The sequence below is a fragment of the Tympanuchus pallidicinctus genome, unplaced genomic scaffold, assembly GCF_026119805.1.
Source record: "Tympanuchus pallidicinctus isolate F22 unplaced genomic scaffold, pur_lepc_1.0 scaffold3, whole genome shotgun sequence".
NCBI classification, from domain to species: Eukaryota; Metazoa; Chordata; class Aves; order Galliformes; family Phasianidae; genus Tympanuchus; species Tympanuchus pallidicinctus.
In genome coordinates, this window is record NW_026294747.1 from 39,634,644 (window position 1) to 39,655,831 (window position 21,188).

The 21,188-nt window shown below is 37.9% G+C and overlaps 1 protein-coding gene across 16 annotated transcripts in view; it reads left to right on the forward strand.

Moving 5' to 3' along the window:
- NRXN3 (neurexin 3) overlaps positions 1 to 21,188 on the forward strand; it is a 943,812-nt gene that overhangs the window by 897,627 nt on the left and 24,997 nt on the right. For 9 of the 16 annotated variants that reach the window (XM_052693473.1, XM_052693471.1, XM_052693478.1 and 6 more), the window contains one exon: positions 8,606 to 8,681. In XM_052693473.1, coding sequence (XP_052549433.1) covers positions 8,606 to 8,681 — 76 coding nt within the window. Of the gene's footprint in view, positions 1 to 8,605; positions 8,691 to 21,188 lie in introns of all 16 variants that reach the window. The other 7 variants (XM_052693472.1, XM_052693470.1, XM_052693477.1 and 4 more) reach the window with 1 other exon arrangement.

Genomic DNA, 21,188 nt, shown 5'->3' on the forward strand with positions numbered 1-21,188 from the left:
CAAGTGAATGTGGGCATCAATAAACATCCAATCTAGATGCCTGGAGATGAAATTTTATTCATTTATTTGCTTCTGCATGGTATATAATTTCTTCAGGCCAAGAAATAAACTGAAAGGATTTAGAAGGATTTGCTTATCAGCAGAACACCAAGTAGCATTACATTTCTTCAGCATTTGGGAAGGTACATTGAAGCTGGGTTAAGCTGCTGTGGGTAAATACTTCTCTTTTCCCTGTCAGGGTGCCTATAGCAAGAGATGGATGAATCTTCTTCACTACTCTTTCTCATCTGTTTGCCCTTCCATCTCTTTCTGTTTGCTTGCACCCTTCACAACACTATTACCCTTCCCATTATCAGCAGGTAGAGGCAAAAGTCAGAAATGTGATTTTTTGCCATAATCTTTGCATAGCTTAGGGACAGAACAAAGTCCCTGAAATTTGCCATCAAAACAGGTCAAAAAGAGTCAGGATTTACAGTCTTAATGAACTACTGATTGTGTTGAGACAGGCTTCCTATTTTCAACGGACTAATTCATCTTTCAAGGCTCTTTTTAACCATAACCGCTCATGACTCTGAATTGAGACACAACTGGGGGAATTATTTTTTCTTTTTTTCATTTAACTGACCAGTTACTTAATCTCTTGTCTGCTGTACTAATGGACAAATGACTGATTTTTGTTAAGAAGTAGCTCTCACAATCCCTGCTTAGTAATGTAATGTAATCATATCAGCTTTTATGTCCAGACAGGATTACAATCAGGAAATGTACTTTTGCCAGGTTACTGTTGAGGAGTATGTGCTTCCTCATTACCTCCCAACTCCCAGCCAAACAGGACCCTGAGAATGTCAAATTGTTCCCATGATCTGAGATTTGTTCCCATGGTCTGAACAGACCTAGAGAATTGGCATTTTCTTCCTGTGAGTGCAACTAGCTGAAAACTGTGCTAGATAGCTTTTCTACCTGCTTTGGAAATACAGTAAATGTGTAATGATGTGTTTCTATTACATAGCGATAACAAATTGATTTAGATTGGATTAGGTTGGACTACAGATAGATGAGACAAACTCTTCTCCACTAGAGCATACACACTGATGGTATTCATATCTGAATGCCTGGGGTGACTGCTTACTCTCAGCACTGTTAGTTTTCTTATATTTTGTTGAGGAGACTTTTAATAAATGTTACCACTGAGATTTTTATTGCTGAAAGTTGTCTTTTGTGTTTTTTTTTTACTTAGCTACTTTTTCTGAAACACCCTAAATAGCTCATCATCATCTTCCTGATTTTTATTACATCCTTCTAGACACCTATAGTCCTTGTTAAGGGAACCTCAGATGTTTAGTTCTACTAAGCTTATCTCATGCACGCGTCTCTCCAGTACTTTCATTTTTTCAGGCTCTTCTCTGAGTTGCCTCCAGTTACTCTGAGTCCTTTGGCACTGAATTGTACAAAACCAAATGTACTGAGTGTAATGGTGTAAATTGTCATAGAGCAGTTGAAATCAATGCCAGTTTAAACCAGCAAAGCATTTGGCCTTCTTTTTGTTTTCATTTCAGAAGAGCTACATGGAGAAAAATTACTAGTTTCATGTTATTTAATGCTTTGCTTTTGCAGAGGCAGACATGACCTTAGCACCTTCTCAGGGTGGGGAGGGTGAATTACAAATGGCATGCACAGCTTTGTGGCTGTGTCATCTTTGAAAGTACATTGTACTGTCCAGTGCTGAGTTGGAAAAGATTAATACCCTCTGGCTACCAATAAGAAATCCAGGAATGACTATAACTGTAGTTTACACAGCCATAAATTGCAGCTGCTTTTATAATACTTCATTATGATTTGAGTAACATTTCTAATATTTTCCCTTTAATATTCAGATTCTTTCTATCTGTAGGTGGTAGCTTTAATTCATCCAGGCTGAGTCTCTCAGGTCTACTATAATGAACTCCAGGATATTTTGCAAGTAAGGATTACATAGAAAATAAAGAAAAATGTATAAGATGTAAAAAAGATGGATGAAGAATTCTCTCTTAATTGAAGTAATGTGAACAGAATACAAGTGCTTTGAAAAGTCCAGTTATCAAAGTACAAAAGGTATATATGAGAGCTATGTCATAGACCTAATGAGACAACTATTTCTTCTGCTATCTTGCATTGATAGGGCAGAAAATATCTTGAGATTTTTCTTTGACAGGAAGTGTCTTGGTTTCTAGAAGACAGAATAGAAGAGCATTTACATTGTATGCTGTTATGTGTAGAAGATAGTACTTTGTACATAGTCAATAGTAAGTTTGAAATATTTAGGAAATAAGGCAGTATGGGAGTAGAAAAGGGATTGAGATTTAAGAAAAATTTGCTGAATTTCACCTCTATACATTTTACATTATACATTTTAGATATGAAATGCAAATGTACTGCTCATAAATACAACTATAGTTCCCTAGTGCTGGGAAGGTATTTTGACCTGAGATATGGTGGTCATATCTCAAGAAGTATCGTAAATTGTGATTCCTTGGTGGCAAAGAGATTTACAATTCTCTTGCAACAAAGCATTAAATTGTCACTTTTCCAACAGTTGCAATGAAGTGGAAGTAGTGTGTAAAAGAGTTTCAAGCAAAAGGCAACTAGGAAAATTGAATCCTACTTTACAGGATGAAGAAACAGCTAAGTATGTATTTCTAGAAAATTTGTCTGCAGGGTTTGAATTTATGGGTCCTTGTCATTTCTCTCCCAGTAGAAGTGAGAACTCCATCATTTTTGGGTGTGTTATTTATAATTTCATAAAGCTGTTCTGTGACAGGACTTATTTTACGCAGTATGCCTAATCTTTCTCACATAATGGTGCACCCTAAAAGCAAGGTGTCAAACAAACTTTGTAGTTGAGAAAAGGGAAGATTCAGAACCTGCCATTTTGTGTGGAACAAAGGAGCAAAGGTTTTGGATTTGACACATAAATTGGCACTTTGAGCACTTGGAAGGACTGAACGACAATGCAGTCATCTTGAACAGGTTTTGTCATGCCATCTCAACTTCCCCTACACTTTACACCCCACAGCAGTATGTACCATTTAATGAACAAAGATGTAGAACTATCACCATGATTGAAGAGGCCCTTAGAATGAAAAATTAGGAGGAGGTGATTGCAGCACCAATAATTCATTGAAAGGAATGGAGAACCAATTCAGTGAAATTGAAAGAATTTGAAGGTAAATATGCTCATAAATCCTCAAGGGTAGTCTCAGAGTTTAGCACTTTCTCCTACTCCAGTTTTATTCCAAGGCAATTTCATTAAATGCCAGAGAGAGGGAGAGGAAAAATAATAATATAAATGCTATAAAAAATCTTTCAAAGGAAGGAATAAAAAGAGTTCCTGCCAGAGAGAGATTTTATTGAAAGTTATTATAATACCTATCTTTAGTTTTATGGCCTTTAATACAGAGCCAAGTAATTTCAAAGCTGGGATTTAAAAAAAAGAAAAAAAGGAAAAAAAAAGAAATACATATTTTAAGATACTACAGTGTGAATTATTATTTTTAATATAAAATTTAGCTAATATATGGAACTGGAAAAGATTTTCTCTCTCATGTCCTCTCCAATGAAAACACATTGTTTCCATCACAGCACACAGGAAATTTTCTTTACTATCTTGTTGCCTGTAGATAAGAATGATTACCATTTACCACCTTCAGATTACTGGACAGACAATAAAGAATAAATTCATTTACCGACCATTGGACCAATGGATGTGTTTAGTCAGCTCACTTTCAAAACTGTGAGGGGAAACCAGAAATGGAATAGCTAGTTTTGCTTATGGCCTTACAGTGAACTGTTTCTGGTGAGACTAAAAGATAGTGGCGAGATTTTTGGGGTTGTTGCTCACTAGCTTGTCCTATCTCGTGGAAGAAGAAATTTAATAATCATCAAGTGAAAATTCTCTTTGCAAAGGTACAGTTTCCAGTTACAAGAAATGACAAGGTTGGTCCTGGAAATTTCCTCATCTCTGTTTCTCTGGTCAGGAATTTTCTCCTGCTTCTCAAAGTGGCTTTATTAGCTGGGATGATTCAGATGTTGGTATCTGTGCAAGGTAAGCCAATATGTGATGAGAATGGAAAATCAGTTACTGATGAATTGTGATGAAATTCAGAGATGAAAAATACAAGACAGGAAGTGGCAAGACAGATTAGTGTATTTATTTCTTCCTTGATTTCTAGAGATCTCATCAATGACCTTAAATCTAACTCCACTTTTAGAGGGTTTTCTCTTTTTCTAACCCTCATATTTATACATGCATTATCAGTAACATGGGACAAACAGTAGTAACAGAACAAGAAAACTGGAATATCAGGGGAAATAGCACGCAGTGTAGATGGGAAGGTAAGGACAGAGATTAACTGGTGGAATCAAGTGTAGAATTAGTTGCAAAAAAGTACAGATACAGGTTGAAGTTGGTAGATGTGCATATTACGCACTGACATTTTGTCTCAGTCTGGCTGTGCTCTTCTCTATTCATAGAATCATAGAATCACTGAGTTCGGAAAAGACTTCCAAGATCATCCAGTCCTACAATCCACCTATCACCAATATTTCCCACTAAACCATTTATTTCAGTGCAACTTATAAATGTTCCTTGAGCACCTCCAGGGTCGGTGACTCCACCACATCCCTGGGCAGCCCCTTCCAGCCCACTCTTTCAGAGAAGTTGTTTTTCCTTACATCCAATTTGAATCTCTCCTGACACAACTTGAGGTCACTGCCTCTAGTCCTATTGCTAGTTACATGGGAGAAGAGGCCAACCTGCACCTCACCACAACCTCCTTTCGGATAGAGACGAGCAATAAGGTCTCCCCTGACACTCTTCTTCTCCAGATTAAATACTCTTAGTTCCCTCAACTGCTCCTCATAAGACCTGTGCTTCAGACCTCTCACTAGCTCCATTGCCTTTCTCGGAACACACTCCATGTCCTTTCTTGTAGTGAGGCCCAAAACTGAGCACAGTATTTAAGGTGAGTACTCACCAGTTCTAAGTACTGAGGGCTGATCACTTCCCTGCTCCTGTTGGCAACACTATTTCTGATTCAAGTCAGGATACCATTGGCATTCTTGGCTACCTAGGCTCATGTTCAGCCAAGTGTCAGCCAACACCCCTAGGTCCATTTCCTCTGCACAATCTTTCAGCCACTCTGCAAAGCCTGTAGCATTGACTGAGGTTGTTTTAGCTGAAGTGCAGAACCCAGCACTTGGACTTGTTTAACTTCATTGGCTTCAGCCCAGCTATCCAGCCTGTTTGGATCCCTCTGTCACGCCTTCCTACACCAAGGCAGATTGATACTTCCTCCCAGCTTGGTATCCTCTGCAAACTTACTAAGGATTCACTCAATCCCCTCATCCAGGTCATCAATAAAGATATTGAACAGGACAGACCTCAATAACAACCCCTGGGAAACAACATTAATGACCAGTCGCCAACTGGATTTAACTCCATTCAGCACCACCGAGTCCGGCTCTCTAGCCACTCTTTACCCAGCAAAGAGTTTTCTTGTTCAGGTCATGGACTGCCAGCTTCTCCTGGAGGAAGACAATGTCAAAGTCTTTGCTGAAGTCTAGATAGACTACAAATTCTGATTTGATCTTCGATGCCTGTGCTACAGGGATTTTCCAAGTGAAATGTGATGTGTTTAGTAGCTGTGGATGGGTATTTTTACCCTAAATTTGACCACTCATTTTCAAAATGCATCTAAACCTTTATTACCCATCACTGTCCTGTTGCAAGTTGTTCCTCAGTTAAAAAAAAAATCTTTCATTGTGTGAAGAAATATAATCTCATTTTTTTCTGATATGTCTACGTTTCTGTTTTGAAGTGATGGTTCTAATAATGAAGAGGGGAAGGAGGGGAGAGAGTTATAAAGGAACTCTATTCTTTACAAATACTGAATCAGATTGTCAATTCAATTGGATCTGATTTCTAGTTAATATTGCATGAAACCCTTAGATATGAGCAAGTAAAGTGGGTAAGTGAATAGGCATAGCAATTGGTAAGTGGCAATGACACATTGTTAAAAATTTTATGTTCATTTCCTACTTCAAGCAAATCATTACTATTCTTCAATGAAATTCTGTATGTGAATTGTCAGATCTTCAACTATGGGCAAAATCCACTTGCTCTAAATACAACCTGGAAATCAGAAAAACATTGCTGGAGTTCTACTACTGTCTAAGCAAGGTTTTCTAGTAGTAATGGAGTACATTCTTTTTTCAGAGTGCTGTCCTTAATGCCCATTAATTCAAGTGTTTTAGACGCTTGAGGTTTCACTGGCTTCATTTCACTTCCTTAAAAAAATTTATTATTACGATACTGTTTTGTTGACTTATGATTCTAAAGTAATTTACAGTGTTACAATTAAAAACTGATATCTTTCTACTCAGAAATGGCTGCATTTCACTGTTGGAGGATGTGGTTACTGTCGTTAGAAATTATTTTGTTCTTTGGGATTAGTAATGCTTTATAAAACATATGTGACAGAGCCAGAATTATGGAAAGTAAATTTTTATTTTGTGCATTCCTCTCTTCTTGACCTCTTACTGAGCAGAGAAACTTTTAAAGCCAGTTCATTTTAAGAGAGAATTCAGCACCAGAATTTCAACAGCATTCCTCCATTTTCTGTGACTGAGGGAAGTTGCCAAAAAATGATCTTAACACATAAGGCAGGAAATTACTTTGTACCTGTCACCTTCAATTCCTTTTAATCTTGCCTCCCTGTGGAAGTATTTAAGCATGAGATTACTGCAAGATTGCATCGTACAAAATGCTGCTGTACAGCAGTGCTGGTGCACAAGCAAGTAGTATTCAATACATATGATAGGGATTTCCTAATTTTATGACAGTTTTTACAGATAGTCTGTTTTTGTAATTTTCGTTTACTGTTGAACAATCGTAGTTTCATTTCTTGTCTCACTCTTAAGTCACTGAAATCAAGAGGGAAGGAACATCAGATTGGATGTGAGCATTCTGGCTGACTGCTCAGTTCCATTTTTCTCCTCTTTTTTTTTTTTTTCTTCCTTAAAAAGAAGAGGAAATGGAGTACTTGTGGTACAGGACAGTGAGGAACTTGTTAGCAGTAGGACCACAGGGGACTGAAGAAAATAAATTTTGTAAATAAAAGAGGGAATACACAGCATTTTGAAGGCAACATTAGTAGGCCTATGATTGGAAAGAATTCCTTATTTAAATCTAGATAGTCTTTTTCTAGAGTAAGGACATAAAATCTTTTCATGATGTGAGATCCTCAGGAATATTCACCTGGAGAACTGAGTTATAATGTACTGCAGTGCAGCCACCCTGCTCCTGAGGGGCTGTGACTTAAGCCATACTCCCTGTCTGGTGAGGAACCTTTTGTCTGTTCTTTTCCAGGAACCATTCCACCAATCTTGCTGCTCAGCAGAATGGCAGCTTTCTTCAGAGAGGAAGTGTAAGGGGAGATAACTCCAGCAGAAGCTGTGGTCTGAGCTGATACTGATGGGCTGGGATAATTTTGTGCTGTTTTCAGGAACATTACAACCTGTGTCCAGAGGCTGCCACATCTTCTCTCCCTAATGGTCTGCTTTACAAATTCAACTAATTGCAGCAATTACAGGCAGGAGATGCTGCTGGCAGGAGACACCAGTATGCTTCTCTCTAACATGCTGCAGAGCATGCTGCTCATTAATTAGACCAGCAGCAGCATGAAAAAATGAAAGGGGGAAAAAAAAAAAAAAAAAGGAAAAAGAAGAAAGAAAAAAAAAAAAGAAGTAGAAAAATATCTCCATCTGGAAATGCAAATAAATGTTATGAGACTTGTTATGGCCATGAACAGTCATGGTTTGGCTCGCCAGCCATCAGTCGCAGCCAGGCTGGTCCCAGGTCACTGGCAGGCAGACAGGTCGGGCTACAAGTCAGGTGGGCATACCTGAAACATGCAGCAGTTATTTACAATGTAACAAACATGTCCTAGCTGGGTAAATGTAAATGGGATTCCCATCCCAAGGGGTGCATCAGCAGAGCAGAAAGTACCTCTGCTTGAGAGTGATACATTTACAACACAGCAGAGTTCTGTTAGCTGCCAGGGTGATGAGTATTATCTGTGTCTACCTTGTACGTTTGCCTTTGCAGGAAGCATGCTTAGCCTGGGAATGCCTCATCTGTCCTGGCTGTCAGTGGGTGCCTTCTGGCAGGCCACACGTGGCTCTGGTGCTTATCGAGGAGTGCAGCGTGCTCCAGTCAGGCCCTTTGCTGACTGCCAGGGCCATGTGCCAGCCAAGCAGGTGTCAGGCCCATTGCCCTGCTGTGCTCAGCAGCACAGTGCCATCCATTGCCAGCCGGAACCACGCAGCAGGCCACACCTGCGCCCACCTGAAATATTCAGCAGCACGAGTCCTCCAGCAGGGGAATCCAGCTCCTTGCTACACTGGCATAGCTGGAGTTCTTGGTGCATATTAAATATTTTAGAAGTTTTCTATTCTGAAACATTTTTGTCGGGTACTTAGCCGCCTCTAAAACAGCCTCTTGATGTGCAAGCATCTGATATCTTTCTCTTCTATTCTTTTTCCTCTCTTCCTGACCTTTGTATGCCAGACAACAGATGACATTGTTTCATCCGCTGAATGTTCTAGCGATGATGAAGATTTCATTGACTGTGAACCCAGTACAGGTAAGTCAGGTCAGTCTTCTTTTGCTTGCTTTCTGATTTAATTTGCAAAAAACAATGCATACATATATTTATATGTGTGTGAATGTATACATATATTACTATATGTATATATATGTGTGTGTATATGTGTATATATATATATCCTTATGTATATATACACTGTATATAAAATAAAAATTGTACAGCCAAGCATCAGATCCCATGGACTTGGCAACAGCAAAGCAAAGATATTTCATCACTGATTGGTTAAAATAAAGTTATTTGCACAGAGAGCTGTACTTCTTGAAAGTGATTCTAGCTAATTAATAGTTTACATATTTGTAGGAGTCACTTTACTGACACAGTAGAAAATCAAAAATATCAACATGGCATGTGGCAAATAATAAAGATTTATAAAGTGTGGGGGAGTTAATGCTTGAAAACCAGAGCAGGGAAACAAAAATGAAACAATACTGGTATGTTAATGCTGTTTACTCTTCATTAATTGTATTGAAATTGGACTGTGCAAGGACACATTTGTCCATGGGATTTTGAGTGCAGTTGACCTGGTAATGCATTTATACTAATTTTGTTCTCTGTGAGCCCAAAGAAATTGAGGAGCATCAAAACATTGTTCCAACATAACAAAATTAGTAGTAATTCTTGCCATGTTATCTGCAATGATGCTTCAAAATGTATCCATTAAAGAGTCAGAAGGACTGGCCATGTGGAACTGACTCAACTTCTTCCCTTCCAGATACATTTTGATAAACTGATGGCTATTCTTTCTGGTGAGATATATGATGTGATATCCAGCAGGCAACTGCAGTCTATTTTATTTCTTACAGGCTTTTTCAAATCGTCTTTTTTGAGGCTTGCCATGAGTTAAGCATTCTATAATAGAGAACAGACATCATTGAATTTCTGTGTACATTTTTTAAAAAGAGGGAGTTTGCGTAGAATCTTATGTCCTTAAAAGTGAAACATATAAATAGCTTAGGTTTTTCTGGGGTTTTTTTTGTTTGTTTTGTTTTGGTTTTTTTGCTTGTTTTATTATCTATTTGGGATTTTTTTTTTTCTTTAAAAAAATCCCCAGAATGCATTATAAATGTTCTGTCCCTAATTTCCTGAAGCCGTTTAATTAATACAAGAATAATACTAAAATTCACCCAAGGCTAGAGCTTTCATATTTCTGTTCAATTTGTCATGTTGTGCCTGCATTTTTTGGTAGAACTTGGTCCTGTCAGTAACCTGAGATTGGTAATGTTTTGTAGCTGGAAACTTCCACCATGCAGCTGCCTTCAAACTCAGTAGGGAAGGGAGTGACATCATGACTTGGCTAGCAGATACTTCAGTCTACTTCCATCTCCTTTTTTCACAAATCTCTGTGTTTTTAACTCCTCACTTGGCAAAAGAGCAGTCCAAATATTACTGGATTGTAAAGCATAGTGTTGGTACCAGAATTATAAATAAAGGCGATCGTGAAATACCAGCATAATGATTATCATGAAAGTGAGTCATGAGTTTTACAGGACCGTGCTAGGAGGAGTAATGTACCACAGTCATTTGCAAATAAGTGGGTAAGACTCACTTCATTAATGCTTCACATTTCAAGATATCAGGTGGGGTTTTTTTGTTTGTTTTGTTTTCTTTTTTAATTCTGATTTCCATTAATTTCAATTAAAGGAGGAAATGGGTTCTTCATCAGACTCCTATCATATATTTTTGTTACTTATGTTTCAACACAGAAATCACAGTTACTTCAATAACTATAAATGACAATAATAATATTTTCAGCATATGCAGTAAGTGGAAAAATCAAAGTTGGAGGAGAAATGTGATAAAACAGGATGTTTAATATGAAATTTCAGGATGCCAAGTTTTTCATACTAAAAATACCTGACTCCTGACACAGTTGAAGATACTCTCCTAAGCATATTCTTTTGCCAGATCCTATTCCTCTTCCCCTGGATGCTTGGTCCTCATCAGCCATTGAGTTATGAATTTCTTCTCAGGAATTACTTTAGCACTGAGAATAAAAGTTAGCCTGATGACATGTAAAAAACATTCTCCCAGATGGTTCTTGCTGATGAGATTTACACTTCCAAATTTTGAGGATCCCAGCTCTCAGAGGCACTGGTGTAAAAGTTGCCAGAAGGCAGAAGGCCATGGAGGTCCCTTTTGCCTCTAAAAGTGTAAATCTAGTTAATTCCATCACGATGAGAAGGAACAGTAACAGGTTTGTGGTGCTCTTCATTTAGGTTTCTTTCAATGCCTTTTTCTCACCATTCCCACTGCATTCAGGGATTGCAGAACAGTGCCTGCAGTGCACCCAGTAATGAAGCACTCCCACAGCCTGTGCCACAGGAGAGCACTAAAGCAATCTGAGCCAGCTTATAAAAATCCAGTGGTGCTGACTTGGCTGAGCAGTTAACATTTGCCTTTCCACTTCACCAGCCAAGTCAGGACTCTGGCCATATGCCAAGGTCTGCTGCTTAAATGTATATACAATGAGCAAAGAAAAGAGCCAGATCATTTTGCCTGTATTTTCTAGTGTGAGATTCTGTTGCTGTTGGTTTTTTAATTGGGCCCATTTGAAGTTGCTTCCTTCTGTTCGGTTGACAGGTCAGTGTATTTTACACCGCCTTCTGGCTTGCCTGATCGCTTTTGCAGCAAATTGAAAATGAAATGACTCAACCCAGCACAGGCCCTTCTTTGTTGCTCTGATAATGTGTAGTTTAAAAGCTCTTGAGTTTCTGCCAGACACCAGGAGTTGGCCTTCCATCACCCTCAGTGCTACGGTCCAGTAATGCAAAGGTTACTGAACTCACTGCTGCAGCTGTGAGATATGAGATACATCACTGTGAACCTGCTGTGCTATAACCAAGACAAGGGCAGCTGAGATGCCGCCCTGCAAATCAAAAGCGTTCAGAATTCATATGAGTCAGAATAAAATCCAAAGTTCTAAATATATTACTTTGGATTTGGTCCTGTATCAGAGATGGCACCCTACAGAGCCCATCTGAAGACTTTGGTATCAACACACTCAAAGATAGTTCATAAGAGATAAAAACATGCTCTCTTTGAGGCTAAATGTCTTATGAGAATCATTTGCTAGATCTTATTGCCACTTAACTCTGATTGTCTGTTGAATCCAAGCTCTGAATCACAATAAACATATGATACACATCTTCATACTTGCATCTCTTTAAAGGAAGATAGAGGTAATTTCTTCACTCCACTCTGGATTTCCTTGGCTACCTCAAGACACTGTAGCAGGCTGGTTACAGCCTGTGCCCTCCTTCCAGAATTGGTTTCTGGTGGGATTTCTGTAGCCCTGGAGTGGCAACAGGAATCTTGTCCTGACTGAGGCAGCTTGCAGGCATCTCCTTTAAGCACGGGTGTGCATGAGGAATTATTTTAAGTGGTGGCAATGATAGCAGTGAATCAAAAAATCTTCTGCCCTTTACATAGTGAAGTCATTGCAGCTTTAGGGATAAAAAGTGTGTGATATTCATCTTATTGCAGAAAAGCCTAGATATTGTTAAATCTTGAGATTCATCAGGATGACTTACTGTAAAGGATACAAGGGGCACCCAACTGTTCATCTACCTTGAAGAAATATTTATTTCGGAGATCAGTACTCCTCTGTGGGAAGTGTCATTTGTCCCAGAACATGTTTGACACGGTGCTTTTCTCTGGTATGAGTACAGAACTCTGTTCTGGCATATTCCAGAAATCTGAGGATCAAATCTGCAGATTTCTCAAAGCTGAGGCCAGGGTACTGAATTTGCACTTTTGAACAGGCCTGTTTCAGTGGTTTCTTCACTAGGCAGCTGTCAGAGAACAAAAGACCTTGTAAGGGTAACCCTTAAACCGAGCTACATGGCTTGGGGCAAGATGCATCTCTTCTCCTATCTTGTTGCCAGCTTCTCCTTCCTATCTGCCTGATGATTTCCTAGGTAGATATTTTCCCAATTTATTCTGTGTATTTTGTTTCACAGATGGCTGCATACATCATAACGCTGGCAGTTTAGGAAGCCCTTCCCATGAGATATTGCACACAGCAGTAGAGAGGCCCAAAAAGTACAGTACCTTGTACTGGAAGTTATACAGTGCTGGATAGCATATGCCTATACTCAAGAGATGTGTGTCCTTCAGGTATAGTGTCTATCAATAATTTATTGGCCTGCACCCATCCACTTCAGGCTTCTGATTTATGGGTTAGAATGATCAAGCTTCCACTTACATAAGCTGGAGAATCAAGAATCTGCAGGCATCCAGGATCACAAATTTATTTGCAGAAACAAGCAGAATCTCTCTTTCAAGAATCTGCAGGAAGCTAATGTTGTATACAAAGCACTATACTGAAAGTGGAGAAACCTGGGCTGAAGAGGCCAAGAGATGTGCTAATTTGACTCCTGCCCTCCATGATCCTTTTCAAGATTTTTGAAGCATCCTGAGAATTTTCACTTCTCTCTTTGAAGAAACACTGTCTCCAAATCCTGTGGTCAGCTATCCCTAGTCTCTCCATTTGTGAAGCACATGAACTTCTGTTTCATTTCTCATACTGTGAGCAAGGAATACCCTTTAAAATTGGGTGCGTGTCTCAGAGTGTGCTGAGAAGTAGCCTTTTAATCATCTGGACTGAATGCCAACTGAATGCCATACCAGTCTGAAGGAGGAAGTTTGCTCTGTGGTACTTGCCTGTGTGTAATAGCAACATTTGTTTGGTGGAATTTCCTAGCTACATTCTTATGGCCATTAAAAAAAAAAAAAAAAAAGAAGAATGAACAGGTTTTACCAATCAATCATGCAGACGATTTACAGGAAGTTTTATTTTCTCTTTATGTTAGGAATTTGAATTGAGTTTGATTTTCAGCATATTGGTCTTTTTTTTCTATGTACACTCCAAAGGCCCTACCTATGAAGATATTTTATCTGTATATGTACTATATACAGTGTGTGTATATATACATACATATGTATATATGTATATACTATGGTACTAAATGACCAATATCAGCAGTAGCCCCTATCATCCAATCACATGTTTACACAGAAATTCATGCCTTCATCTAACCCTGGCATCCGCTGGCGTGGACAGATGCATGATACTGTTACTTCCTGATGAACAAAGCACGTAAATTTCTTTTCTGTTGGAGCTTTTTCTTTCTTCCTTTTATTTATTTGTTTACTTTTAATTGATAGTTTCATCTACCAATTAGCCTTGGGTAGGGTGGGACAGGGAGAACAAAAAATTATACAGGTATATCCATCAGTATATACACACATACTCCGTGTATATATAGATGGATGTATACGTTGTATATATTTGAAGAACATTTTCTGTCGTTTCACCTCATCTTGTGCCGCATGAATTTTTGGTGATTGATATTTTAGTTTCTTTTGTATTTCTTTCCCATTTTTTGGCTCTTAATGGTGCCATACTGCTATTGTTTAATTTTTAAAATCATTGCTATAGTATTCAATTTATACTTTTGGAATTCTTCCAACAAAATAGTGATTTGATCATCTCAAGAAAGAGATATAGATCTGCAAACTAATAAAGGCAACAAAATCTTTTCTTGCCATCCTTAGGAAATCCACATTTTTAGATACCCCGAGAAAGTTGTGTGCAAAAGAATGAAGGTTCCTACCCCTCCTTTCTTTCTGTTCTTTTCTCACTGCCTTTTAAAAAACTTCTGAAAATCTCTATCCCATCTTTTCCCTTTCCTACTTTTTTGTTTTAATCGAGTTCTGAGGAAAAGTATCCAGACAAAAAAGACAGAATTCTCTTATTCCCATTTTCCCGGGAAAAATTCCTTTAACAAAAAAAAAAAAAAACAACCCACACCCTACAAACTGCAGATGGCATAAAAAGAATTTTATTGCAATGCAGAATATCTGTTGTATCTTTTATTTCGGGGTCAATGCAAGACCATTTTTGTGGCATGCTGTAGTTTAGCTGGTTAAACTAACCATGGCCTTCATTATTCCATGCATGGGCTGTGATGACGCCATCTCGTGTTTCATCAGAGCTACGCATTCAGGCTAACCAAGCAAGTCCATAGCGTGTGATTTAGGGGGATATCGTTTTAGTTTTCATTTTCAGTTATATTCTAATTTCTTCTTTTTGGAAGAGTTATGCCAATACCACTGGCTGCTTCTTGCAGCCTTACTGTTGTATATCTCCTTTATTTTATGGGTTTTTTTGCTCTTTTTTTTAAATTTAATTTCTTAGTAACGATCTTATGTCTTGTCTGTGTCCATCTGTCTTGTCAGTGTGTCTTGAAGTCCATTGGTCTAGTGTTGTTATGTGATTCTGTTCTCTGTTTGTACGCTGGTGTTCAACTCCCTGGCACTCTGTTGTTCCTCTCCCTCTTCCCTTTCCCTTCCTTTCCTCCCAGTCTTCCCAGGGAGTCCACAAAGGGGCACAAGCTTTGAATGAGGCTGTGAGAACTGGCTCAAGGTGTTGTAATGGACATCACAAGGTGTTCATTCACTTTCATTCACCTAAGAATGTTGAAATTTGCAGCTGGAAGGTTCATTTCACCCTTATAAATGGTTTAATGGCAAAAGACTAAAGTGGTTTTTATATATAACCAGCTTTTCAGGGTATTTTGGGTAAGACCTTCTGTTGTCTGCACTTGAGGTGCCAGAAAACCCTATGCATAGTGCAGGCTATATGTTAAATAGAAGTTTGTGGATCTTTTTATAAAAGACAATCTTGGGAGTGGAATATCACTGTGAATGTACTTCTAAAATCCATCATTCGTAATTCACTTGTAGTTAGGATACAAAAATGTAGGATGTACTTAAGATTCTAAAATTGGTGTATCTTTACAGGCTTAGCCTCTCCTTTGTAATTCTGTGGTATCTCCTTCATACCAATGCTGGTAAAAACTGCCTTGCTGCTGCTAGCATGTGTAAGCTCAAGACAATTTTGGAAATACATCTGGTGTGTCTTCTGCCATGAGCATTCATAAATGTGTGGCAATATGTAAGGCAGAATAAAAAAAAAGCTGAGTTTTATGGTGTCTGCTTAGACTTGGAACTCTTTTTAGAAAAAAGCATCCTTTGGCTTGTGCAGTGGTGCATTCCCCAGTATCCTTAGTTCTATTTCTGCAGCCATGTTAGAATGTTAGGATACATGAGATAGCATTGGGATGGGCATGAGCTCAGTGAGGGAAGAAGCAGCCAGAACCCTTATAGATGATGTGCAGAGCATCGCAAAAAGCATACTCACAAGTACCTTTTGCCTAGCTAAAATTTAATTTGATTTTGCACTAATTCATTTGTTCTGCAGCAGGGATGAGATGACAAAATTTGTGAACATTCCTCACAATATAAGGCTTATCTATTTAATAATGGAATCAGCAGAAGATGGAGGTGATAGGATATGTTCTTTTTTCCAACATGGAATTATTTTGTTTAACTTCCCAAGATATATGCATGCTGTACTTGCATGGGAATATAAAGAAGATAGCTTTTCTTTCATCAGTAATAAAAACCAATCTTCTTAGGCTTCTTTACTTTTCTTAACTTGTACATAATCTGAGAGACATTATTGAGTGATATTAATTACAGTGAAAATGAATCAACATTTAAAACTTGTTAGATTTATATTTTAGATCTACAATTGTGATTCCTACCAAGTCTAAAACATTTTCTTGGAAATTGCTTAGAAAAAAACAACAGTTATGAAATTATGAACAATAGAATCCACAATCTCATGGTTCTGTGGAAAGCTGCCCTCTGTCAGAAAGACCAGAACAGCCCAACTGGGCTTCCTAAATCCTAATGGTAAAAGAAACTTAAGTTTAGCTCAAGTGGCAGGTGTTATTGGTGCATCACAATCAGAGTTTTTAGTCCTCCTGCATCACAAGGTCAGAGCAACCTTCCCATCCGAGCATTGTAGTGAGTTAATGAAGATTGCCATCATCAGGATGCTGACCTCTGGGCTGTAGGTGAGCTGCAGTGCCCCTCTGAAGAGCTGCTTCTGTTTGCGTGACGTAGCCTCTCCACTGCCTGCAGAGAGCCACAGGCTCCTCCAGTGCAAGTGTTGCTTCTGCAGGTCCTGTTGTGTTTCTTTTTATCATACAGAGCCTATAGAGGCCTTTGAAATAATTCATATTTTGTCTTCTATTTCTGGGCAGGCTGCTGGCTTCATCCTCTGTGCCATTTGTCACTGTGCAAGGGGGAGGGCTGGGGGTTGAGATGTTAAAGCCCATGACAAAAAGCTTCAACTCTGGCATGCCTCTCCCCTCAGCTGTTGGTTCCTTCTCTGGCCTTGATGTTGCTCATTTGCCTACCTGCAAGACAGAGTAAATGCAATATTGCTTAGCTAAATGCAGTAGAGATGAAGGGAATGATGGTGATAATTAATATTTTAATGAACTTACTTTGATATCCAGGAGCAGGTTGCTGTGCAATGCAGAAAAATGATAGTGTAATGTTAAACTAGCAAGATTGTATAAGAAAACAAGGTCACTGTTAAGGTTTTTACTACTATCCTCAGTTGCTATGGTAAATGACATTACTATGTATTTTAATAAAATAGATTAAAACCTACAAAAATAACAGGAATTCTCTGAAATTCAGTGCAGAGGGAAGCAAGTGAGAAATACAAAAATCAAATATTTCCACATCAGGGATTATCAACATAGTAATTATTTTCAGTAAATATCACTTTTTCCTCTAGAAATTACAATTGGAATGAACATGTTCAGTCTACATAAGTTAATGTCATGAGTAGACTATACAGTATACAGCTCTTTTCTATCAGAATCTCCATACTTGAATTTGCATCCCAGTCAGAAATTTGCTTCAAAAACTTCACATTTTCTCCAGTCTGATTTAGCTGGTGTAAGTGTCTCTGCTTTTCTACCTAAGATCAGGAGGAGATCAGAATCAAACCCACAGTCTGGCTACCTTGCCCTTGCTGCCTTCCAGACTTTTTTAGAAGCGTGTTCTTTAAACTCAAAGCCATGTGCACTGTCACATTCTGGCAGTCCTTCTAGTGCTGTGCCTATGTTATCAAGCTGACACATGTCTAAAATACTAAGATATGATATTTTCAACCTGCTGGGACTTGCTTTTTGTCCCTGTTAGCTTTGATTTTCAGCTTCATAAAATATATTGGAAAGAAAGAAAAAATAGGCAACGACAAATTCAGTGAAAGAGAAAAGGTAGTACATGACTCAGGGAGAGATTTTGCCTCAAAGGCAAATGTGTGTGTATTAGACCCTTAGATGTCCATAGCAACTGATTCATTAGCTTTAGACCAGAAGGAGCTATCTGATTTCTGGAAGATCAGTAATATTTGTGAATATTTTAGGAGATTAGGGAAGCATTCTGTTAAAGAGAAAACATACTGAGCATTTACTGATACTATAGGCAGAAGTACCGTTTTGCTCCTTAAGGTTTTTATTGTGTATTTCTTCTGGTCATCATGCCTAGACCTGAAGGTGCCTTTTGCATTACAATCGCAGAAGTACTGATGTTCACATGAACGGTAAGAGATGGATATCTCAGCACAGCAGGAAAACCTACTCTATTCCCATTTTTAATCCAAGTAGATCACAAGCTTATAATTAGATCAAAAGGCTTATTACCTTGTCTTCATTCTGCCTCTCTGTTTCACTTCCAAATTATTACTCACAAGAGCTAGAAGTAAGTGCTTTATCTCATCTGTAAACAGTTGAGAGTCCCAGTTCTTGAGTGATGCAAAGTGTTAATACTTATCTTAAATCTCATGTGAGGAGTAGAAGACAAAGGCTATGCCAGTTTTGAAACCAGGGACTGAAGCAAAGAAGAAAAAAAAGTCAGTCTGACCTGATTTCTTGTCTCAAATGTCCACTAATTTGACAAAATATTTTAATCTACATTTTTAATTGCATTAATAAATACGTTACTAAAAGCTTATAAATGCTTCGTACAGAAGGATTCATTTTTGGGCTTCTGCTGAGTCTCAGGAAAGCTGAAATTATTTGGTTCCCTGAGGTGGTGTTCTAAGGATCATCAGCTCCTCTTTTGGCATTCAGTAGGGACTACAACTGCTGTACAGCCACGCATACAAAATCTCAAAATTGGCTTCTTTTTGAGCAACACGAAAATTCCAAAATTTTTATGCCTTCACTAGTTTCAGTCTGTGTCAATATGAAAAGAATGAATGACAGAAGCATTTAAAAGGTGAAGCATTTAAAACGGTTCTGTTTTTGCCAGAGAAAAGACATGCAAAGCAATTTTGATCTTAATATTTTTTTGTTGTATGCATGTGCTTCCCAACAGATGTCAATATTGCTTTCTCTTCTGGTATTGAAATGAGTACGAGTAATTTTAGATACCAGTTTTAGTGACTACTGATTTTCAATACTAAAATCTTAAGGGCTTCCTAAATTTTACATCTGACTCAGAAAAAGAACGAAAAATAGCTCAGTAACTAGTTTAGTTAGGTATCAAAAGAAAAAAGAAGTCCTTTTTTTTACAGTGCATTGGGCATATTACCAGGTTTATTCTTATTCCAGCAGCTGAGGGATGGGCTTTGCTGGGTCGTCTTCCCATGAACAAAACACCATAGGCTGTGCAACACAGCAGTAGAGTGAGTGAGCTCTGAGCATGAAATCATTAATGACTTTTGAGCTTTGGCTTCTGATAACAGAGAGGTTTTTGGGTTTTCCTGAAACCCTTTACTTCTGTGTTTAAACATGTCATGTAAACCCAAATGGAATACAGAGACCAGAAGCATTTCCCTAATCCTTTTTTTGTGGGAAATCATGAAGATTTGATGCTGGCAAAGTACTGTGCAACCACCATCTAGTTTCCTCTGAATTCAAATGAGGAAAATGTTGTGACTTCTAAAATAAAAAATTTATTAAAATTAATTAATTAAAATTTTAAAATTTGAAATCTATTTTTAAAGAGTAAAATCATATTCCAACAAAGTATCTCACTCACTCAAAAGAAACTTTGTTGTCTTTTTATCTCAAAACAATTCACAAAAGATATATGTATATATGTATTTTACTGTACAACACTTTCTTTCTATGATTTTCAGAACTGTGAGTGAACTGGAAAATAAACAGAGTATAGTGAATTAATTACCCATAACTAAGTGGAAACAATGCAAGGTTACTTTTGTTTCTAACTCAGTAACTACAGTGTAGATTTCCAAATCTTTAATGCCTGTCTTTCATGGATCTTTGTCACGACATGAATACATCTGCATGTATCAGGATCCAGTCCCTTTACTGCTGAGTGTCCACTAGAATCCAATATCTTATAAATATGTCTTGAGTTTTGTAGTCATACAGATTGTGTGGGGATTTCAGTACACTTGTCTTTTTTTTTTCTTGTCTAAAATATGACAAATAACCTTCACTGCTGATTAACTTTGGATGTATTTTACAAATTCTTTTCAGTTTTTTAACTTCCTTTCTCCCCTGTTAGGTTCTCTAGAATATTAAAACATGCTTTTCCCCATAGGAAACATCTGTCACTTGTTCTCTACCAATTGTTTTAGAAGAATAAAGCCTTTGATTAAATTTATCAAAGAACACGGGCCAGTATATTTTAGCATCTTCAGCTGTTTCATTCATAGCTTGTCATATTTTGAATAGCAATGGTAAAAGTCCATCCCTGAAGCTGTGTGATCTTTCCAGCATATGTTGTTTTTTATATCTATCATTTTTCCCTTGGAAAGGAAATTCAAACAAAAATGAAAAAAAAAAGTCTCCTTCAATAAGATGATATTTTTAGAAGCAGCTGGTGAAACAAACTGCAAATGTTGTGCCTGGAGCACCTCTACTCTAATAGCAGGATTGTTTAAAGATTAAAACAGTCATTTGTGTGTCTAGCTCGCTTGTTCATAGTAATGTTTCTTCCATACCTGACGAGTGAGAAAACACGGAAAGAGAGCTTGTTTTCCTGCATTTTTTTGAGGTATTTAAACACTTATCTACTGAAAAATGTGGGTTCAGGTACTGCTTTCTATGACAAAGTGTTAGCTTAGGAAAAATGAGTCTCGGTCGTCTGTACTTCATTTATTCTTCTGGGGATTTTTTCCTCTTCCTCTAAATTGACCTTTCCTTCCTCATGGCAAGTTGCAAGTTTTCTGTTGGCCTGTCTCATAGGTGTAGTTATCTAAACACGAGCTGCCAGTTCAGATAGTACAAGAAATTCTTATGAGCTACCTGGCTTGGAGGTCCTGGTGTGAGAAAACTGTCTTTACACAGAAATGTTTACAGTGTCCTATGCAACTTGAGCAGTTTTGTTTTTCTATATAAATTTTTTTTTAGCTTCCATACTCATTAATTAAAGGAGCTGAGAACCAAATGAGGCAACAGGCATCCATACATCTTTTAAAAATACATTTTGTGAAGGCCCCAGTTTATGATGGAATATCAGTGGATATTGATACCTACTGCTTTTGCCTTAAAATTCCTATAAAAGCAATTTTCTTTCTTGTACTTTTGGTGATTTGATTTCTGATGCCATTTACACCTTTAATAAATATTTCAGCAGCTG